The 8,028-nt window shown below is 44.6% G+C and overlaps 1 protein-coding gene across 5 annotated transcripts in view; it reads right to left on the bottom strand.

The window, feature by feature from the left end:
* Window positions 1-1,321: 1,321 nt before the first annotated feature.
* The window catches only part of LOC135522615 (E3 ubiquitin-protein ligase RNF152-like), a 48,829-nt gene continuing 42,122 nt past the window's right edge, over window positions 1,322-8,028 (bottom strand). For all 5 annotated transcript variants that reach the window (XM_064949048.1, XM_064949050.1, XM_064949049.1 and 2 more), the window contains exon 2: window positions 1,322-3,775. In XM_064949048.1, the coding sequence (XP_064805120.1) occupies window positions 2,726-3,361 (636 nt within the window). In that variant the 5' untranslated portion in view covers window positions 3,362-3,775 and the 3' untranslated portion in view covers window positions 1,322-2,725. The remainder of the gene's footprint in view (window positions 3,776-8,028) is intronic.

Genomic DNA, 8,028 nt, shown 5'->3' with positions numbered 1-8,028 from the left:
CACTGACCTAATAAAACCCTTTAAATAGTGCACTACTTTTTACCAGGACCCATAGGACTCTGGTCAAAAGTAGTGCACTATAACATTATTGGGAATAGGGTGACATTTTGGGTTGCATCCCTATTAACATCCCTACTACAGATAATGTAACTAGACTCGTCTGGTTTATTGGCACCATAAATTTACATCATTTTTTAAAATTAAATCTTCAGTATTTGTCTAAGATAACAATACACAGCGTGGCATAAATACTTTTAGATCATTCCCTGGTTTTCAAGAAATCCTGGTTGGAAACCATTCACAGCCAGAGAGGAAAAGGTTGTAGAAATGAGACACTCCAGTTGTCCTGGGGATTGGTTGTTAAGCTCTTACCTAAGGATAATTGTGGCTATCAAACTGAGATTTCTCACTCACTGACTGCCTTTTTAAGGAGTCCAATATTGAGTTACATTGGGGTCAATCACAGTGGCAGCCCAGCAGGTCTGTTCGATTTTTTACATGGTAGTGGGGATAGAGACAGCCTGTGACCAATGGCACACTATTTTCTATATCATGTACTATTGGGATGCATACAGAATGCTTGGGCAGAGGTTCCATCTTGGCCGTTGGTGGTTCCAGCACCAGATTGATAGCAGCCACAATTATCTATAGGTAAGCGCTGATCAGCCAATCCCCACAAAACCTGGAATCTCTCATTTCTCCAACCTCCTCCTCTCTGGCTGTGATTGGTTCCAACCAGGATTCCTGGAAATTTTGGGGAATATTGGAAAAATGTACAGAATTATGCATCCTTAACAAAGAGCCTAACAAACCCACTGTCTTGAGCACTGATTCTAGACCAGTCCGAACGAATCTTCACACTGTCCACCAAGGTTTCTAACTTGCTGCAATAAGAACTGATTCTAGACCAGGCTACTATTACAGACAGACTGAAGTAAACATGTAAACACAAATAGAAAGAAGGACAACAAGGAAAAATACAATCATTCTGTACATGTCTGTACATGGCTGCTATACAAAACAGTTCACACTGTTTGTTTGTGATTACACTCAATTGCTTTAATACAGTAGATACCGGATCATAATAATTTTGTCAACAACAACAAAGATATTGTGTCCCACATTGCACCCTACTCTCTATATTGTGCACTGTTTGACCAGGTCACTATGGGCCCTGGTCAAAAGCAGTGCACTAGACAGGTAATAATGTGCCATTTGGGACACAAACATGAAGAAGAAGAAAATATTTATATCTCTTCATAAATCAATGCGATTAGCATTAAGACTTGGACCCTCAAGCCCGCCCACTCTTAACCCCTCCCAGCACCTTACTCTGACCCCACAGCCCCACATGAAGATCAAAGACAGTATTAGCATGAAGGGAGATCAGTGTGAGAGAGAGAGAATGCGACTTGACTTGCCTATGACTTGAGCCCTGGTTATCACGGATGCCCACGCCACGTGCTCTCTCTCTCGCACTGATCTTCCTTCATGTTAATACTGACCAGAGACCTCAATATTAAAAGCAATGACCATCTGTTCTCAGTGAAGGGCATTGGGGATAGACAAATCATTGCAACACTACATCAATCATTATTACTTTAGGCTGGCTGGCTACTGAAGACATGTAGTATGTGCTTTCTATCAAATATAGGCTGGTTTATAAGTATATAATACAACACAGAGATCACATATTTCCCTGTTTTTGTTTTTAAAACATCATTGATCAAAATACCACCACATACATACAGTACTGCATTATATATTGGAGCAACAGTAAGTAAGCATTCTGTTTTAAGACCATTAGAGAGATTCTAACAAAATTTGAAACACAGCAAGCGCTTCCCCAAAATGTCACCCTATTCCTACATAGTGCACTATATAATAAATAGGGTGCCATTTGGGACAGAACCACAGCAAACAACCACCACCAGTATTGATTGATCAGTCCCTCTAGGAACAACCCTTGGCTAGAGGTGGTTTAGTGGATTCCACATACAGTAATTACTGGATTCACTGTCTGTTTCGCCTCAGTACTGAGGACAGAAATAAAGAAAGCAGACCTGGGTTTCAAATACTTGGAAAATCAATTGAAATACCTATCTGTTTAAAATTGCCTTACTTAATAAACCAATAGAAAAGTCCCAAAACGTCATACCCCACCCATCTGGCATGCCAGGCAGACTTAACCAAACACTCAAAGTATTTGAAAAGATCCACATTTCTGTATTTGATCCCAGGTCTACCAAGAGGTCCAAACACTGTATATTGCAGTTCCAGCTGGAGACACTGTATATGCTCAGTACTGACACCACCAGTCCCCAGGGGTCCCCAAATTAGGTCCTCGGGTCCATAGGTCCACAAGGATACCTCATATTTCCACGAGAATTCCATGAGGCTGAGGCCCTCCTTCTGATGGGGGGGGGGGCAGTGTAATGGGGTTTGGGAAGTAGAGGGGTACATCAAGTTGATGGAAAGGGGTGTGTGTTTTGTGTCTTCAGAATATCTCCAAATCAATAATAGGAGAAAATGAGTTTCAGTCCCCAGTCTATTTGTAGCAACCCCCTCACTCCCTGTCTCGGTCTGTTTGTTGTTTTCTTGACCATCTATGATAGGTATAAAATCCTTTATCCTCATCATAATCCAGGCTGAGGAGGGTGGCGGAGCTACAGCAGGGGGTAGTGGGAGGGAACATGGTGATTGACATGATGTCTGGCCCCTCCCCTCAGCCACAGGAGATGACAGTAAAACGTTTGGAGATGCAGGACATGTTGTGGAGCACGATACCCAGGAGAAAGAGCAGGACACAGGCTACCAGGATCACTGTACACACCCCGGACCAAGTGGAGCCCTTCCCCCCTCCACCACCTCCTCCCCCGGCTCCCCTCCTCTCTGCCTCCTCCAGGACGTCGAGACTCATCCCCAGGGGCTGCAGCTCAGGCATGGCCACCACCGCCACTTCCACCTTCTGCTGCCCGCTGCCACCTGGCAGGAACCGGCAGCCCAGTTCGCCAGGCAACAGCGCCCTCTCCTTAGCGGCGGGCAGGGGCAGCATGTAGCAGCCATTGCTAGGCAGGCGGATGAAGACGGGCGTGTGCTCGGAGGCGTGCGGGATGGCGATGACGGTAATGATGTCAGGGTCATCGGGGAGCTGGGAGACGGAGAGGCCAGCGGGGAGTTTGGTGACGCCACGGCACCAGGGGCAGCGGATCTCTTTCTGGCTGGACCGCATCTGGGTCAGGCACACAGAGCAGCACGTGTGTCTGCAGTCCAGCAGCTTGGGCCTCCTTCGCGGGCTGTAGTAGTTAAAACAGATCTGACACTCCAAGATGGAGTCCTGTGAGAGAGACCGAGTCTCCATTTTGTTATGGATTGTTATTATGGGTCCTTTATAGTAGCAATCACGAGCAATCACGAGAATAGGCTGGTTTCACAAGGCTAGGTGCTTATAGTTTCAGGAGAAGGGAGAGAACGTGCTCAATTATTATCCTCTTGCATAAACAAGTGAAACGGTGTTTATAACCCTTTGATGTAACTGGCTGTTTTTGTGTACTGCAACACAAACCAGGATAACAAAGAAGAATGTTTCTTATTATTTGACTGTAGTAGCAGGAAGCTAAATGAAATCCAGATAATCTACAAGGCACTTGATTCCTCCTCAGAGCAAAGCTGTGCTGTTTGAGTTCAAAGCCCCTGCTCGGAGTCCTTCCACCCACCTGACCGTCTCAGTGTCGGTGCGATGTCACAGGATGATTGAGGTCACACGGTGGTTCATCTGTGAAACAAGAGAGAAGACCGCAGTGTTAACGGGCTGAAGAGATTCACGGAGCAGAGAGAGAGATTCACGGAGCAGAGAGAGAGATTCACGGAGCAGAGAGAGAGATTCCCGGAGCAGAGAGAGAGCGAGAGAGAGAGAGAGAGAGATTCCCGGAGCAGAGAGAGAGAGAGAGAGAGATTCACGGAGCAGAGAGAGAGAGAGAGAGGTTGTGTGTGTGTGAATAGAAGTGGGCTTCAACACTGATTGTGGATCAGAAATAGGAGTACGGGCATGGCATGGGCAGTGTAGCGGGCAGCCAGGCATATAGGCTCTGTGTGTCCCGAATGGCACCCCATTCCCTATACAGTGCACTTCTTTTGACCAGAGCCCTATGGGGATTAGGGTGTAGCCTGTGACCCCCTCAATCCCCCTGGGGCTGGCTCATCAGCCTGGATCTCTCGCATTCATTTTCACACAGATAAATCAGCTAGCTGCCCTGCCCCTATCAACGCTCTGCCTCTCTGCCTGGCTTTAACATCAAAAGGAAACACACACACACACACACACTTAGCTCTCAGCTCTATCAGACACACGACAGAGAAATAACTAACATTACAGAAACGTGTGAGGAAGCTCATACATGCCACATCATACAGAGCAAAGAGAAGGGAGGGAGGTTGTCATGCCACAACCACACGTGATGGAAAGTGACATTATTATCATCCATGACATATCCACATCAGACACAATAGGGTAACTCAGGGCACTAAGGCCTGCAGAGGAGATCTGATAGTGGGTGGGATTTAAGCATTTTTCATAATATTGCTAATTACTTTTTATCTTCAGCCACAGCCGGAAATTAATTTGGTCATCACACTACACAGAATACATCAAAATCAACATACGCATTAGTTAGCCACAGGCTCTGTGAAAGTTTGTTCTCCCACTCTTCTTCTTACATAATCATATCAGCCATGTTAGTTAGGGCAATTCCATGGGAACAGAATCACGCCCAGACTCAAAATGTTTCACTTCAAATGTAAACCAAACAAAAAAACACTGATGTCTAAGCTTAACAAACCACACAGCTCTATGCACAAGGACTACTTTAACAAGATGTTACCGTAATTATGTTGCAAAACGTTGCACACTTTATCCAGATTTTTTTGTTTATTTACTATTTACTCCTTTTTCTAAGTAGTCATTGTGCATAGAGTACGGTAGTAGGCACATGTCTTAGTAACTGACTGACAGAGGGACAGTGACATGGAACAACCGTGAAACCTTTTCATTTCAAGGTGACCATAGATACTATTAATGTCAACTGTATAGTCAAATTATACCTTGTTAATTAAACTCCTCAGCTCTAACAGCTGTTTGCTCACACGTTGTAATGGAATTACAGCCATAGAGAAGACATCCATGTGACATAGCGGTTGTGTCCCAAATGGCTCCCTATTATCTATGAGTCTGGGCCAAAAGTACTGCACTACTTAGGGAACAGGGTACCATGTCACTGTCCCTCCACCTTTTGGGACTGAAACATCTATTTCTTGTGTTAGGTTTCTAAATCCACTGTAAATGCAACACATTTGCAGCGGTTAGCGTCTCCACCACACACACCGAACCTCACCCACTTCCTCCCTTCTCCTCTTTTCCTCTCCCTCTATCCCTACCCAGGCAAAATGTATCTTTCTGTTTTGGTTCTGATGTGATACCCCCTTCACTCCTCACTCTCTGCTTGACCTAGTTTCTCTAAACCCTTCTGCATTCTATACCACCATTTCAAAGTCAAGTAAAATGCAGAAAAGGCAGTAATTTTAGTAACGGGGATGAGGGAGAGAGAGAGAGAGGGGGGGGGAAGATACAGAGGGAGAGAGAAAGAGAGAAAGTAAGGGAGGCAGATGAAGAGAGAAAAAGAGAGCGAGAGAGAGACCTGCCTGATGGGTAAGACAACCAGGGGTATTAGTAAAAACCCTTCATAAGATAAGGATTAGCTTTGATCTGACGAAAATGCTTTGTGGCTCAATATTCCCATACACTCATTATTTCATGCTCCTCTCCTTCCCTCCTTCATAATTTACTCTCTTCCCCTTCATCCTCTGTTATTTACTCTCTCTAAATACATTTCACGACTGTTAGTCTGTCTACCTTTCTTTAGGTTACTCCTCTCTCTCTCGCTCTTTCACATTATAGTTTTGTGACCCATTTTCATATTTCACCTAGTGTGGGAGAGAAAACACACCTCACTGTCACTGAGCATAACTATAGGAGGTACGGCAAATCTAATTTCTGAACATCCTCTGCAAAAAAGTCTTAATACAAGGTTTGGTCCGTCATATCATATGACTGTAGGAAGGGAATAGGATTAATTAATGATGGTGAGTTCCCTACTGGAACCCCTATCCCTGTCCAGAGCCCCTTTGGCCCCCTGGGACCATCCAAAAGGACAGACACACTCCTTTCGCTGAGCATAACTGGAACACACACACATGCACACACACAAACACTCTGTCCCTCCAGTCTCCCCTGCCTCGCTCCACAGCACACACAATCAGCCGAAGGAAAAAGCTCACTCCTCCTTAAAGACAGCGGCTAAAAATAACCAAGGAAAGGACACACACACACTCCCAAAAATGATAAACTGGTTGGAGCAAGTCAGAGAGGGGGGGTAACAAGTAGCAGGGGATTTGGAAGACAAAGGAGGAGAGGAGGGAAAGGGCACAGAAACACAGGTTAACACCTGTCATTGTAAATAAGAATTTGTTCTAAACCAACTCCCTCACTGTGGAGACTATGTTGCCTCCCAACTCCCTCACTGTGGAGACTACAGGCAAAAATACTTGTTAAATAAATAAAATCCCAAATGGCACCCTATTTCCTTATATGCTCCAGTCAAAAGTAGTGCACTAAATAGGAAATAGGGTGTCATTTGGGATGCGCATAGACATTAGACATGCATCAAAACTAAATAGTTCCCTTTTCTGAAAGAAAGGCTGGCCATCCAACAAAATAACATACACTTTCACAAAAAGTCATTACTATGTACATGTATGCATGAAAAGGCATTGATATTACACCACTTACACGGGGTGGGCCACTTACCAGTACTAAGACTAAAAACTCTGGCACAGTCAGAAACAGTTACTCTGTAAATTGACACTAGGGGTTAATTGACATTACATTACATTACATTACAGGCTAGGTCTAGGACAAACCCTTGACTAAGTTGCCAAGTACTTTTACGCTCCACACTCACTCCTAGTTAATCCGCAACTCAACAATTAATCTCAATAAGACAAAAAATGTATTATATTTCGCAAGTGAAGCACACAAGCGAACAGAGAAGACCACATTTGCCCTTGAGAAAGGTGTACCTCGATGATGAAAAGTGTGTGTGTGTGTGTGTGTGTGTGTGTGTGTGTGTGTGTGTGTGTGTGTGTGTGTGTGTGTGTGTGAGTCCAGAGGCCTGTGCAGCAGACTGCTGCAGGACACATTATGGCAATTTCCATCTTAAGGACCTAGTCCCCCATCAGCAAACGTGCATACACACACACACGCACACGCACACACGCCCACAGTCCCCATCCACAGACGTGCCTGCCAGGCAGCAGTACTATAAACTCTGTCCCACACACCCACATGAGCGTGACCAACAAACACACAATCCACTACCTCTCGGATACATCAGTAACACAGCTGAGGGGGAGGTGTGTGAGTATGTGTGTCCATGTGTGTGTATGACCTGGAGAGGGAGGCGATCATACATCTCTTGAGGAGCTTGCATCTCATTCTCCAAAGCCAATATTTGACGATGTCCTTGGCTACCTTTCCTTTCTTATCAACAAACCCTAGTGGAAAACTGGAGAGAATAGATACAACACTAGGACCAGACTTACTGATTGAATTTCCCTGATCCTGAAACACAGACACCTCACATTGTTCTGTCTTAATCAATGTCTATCTAGCAGCTGGCTGCATTATCAGAGATACAGGTAACTGCCAAAATAAAGGAAACACAAACATAAAGTGTTGTAGCCCTTTACACTTGTACCTGTATACAGGTTGAAAATGGTTGATTTGGGCAATGATAAGTGCATAAAATGGAATAACACATATGGAATCATGTAAGTAACCAAAAAAGTGTTTAACAAATCAAAATATATTTTCTATTTGAGATTCTTCAAAGTAGACACCCTTTGCCTTGATGACAGCTTTGCACACTCTTGGCAATTAACACCCCCCCCCCTACGCTCCTTTGAGACCACTCT

This window comes from Oncorhynchus masou, chromosome 30 (genome assembly GCF_036934945.1).
Source record: "Oncorhynchus masou masou isolate Uvic2021 chromosome 30, UVic_Omas_1.1, whole genome shotgun sequence".
Classification (NCBI taxonomy): domain Eukaryota; kingdom Metazoa; phylum Chordata; class Actinopteri; order Salmoniformes; family Salmonidae; genus Oncorhynchus; species Oncorhynchus masou.
Note: the sequence above shows the minus strand (reverse complement) of the source record. Positions and strands in the feature narration are given on the sequence as shown.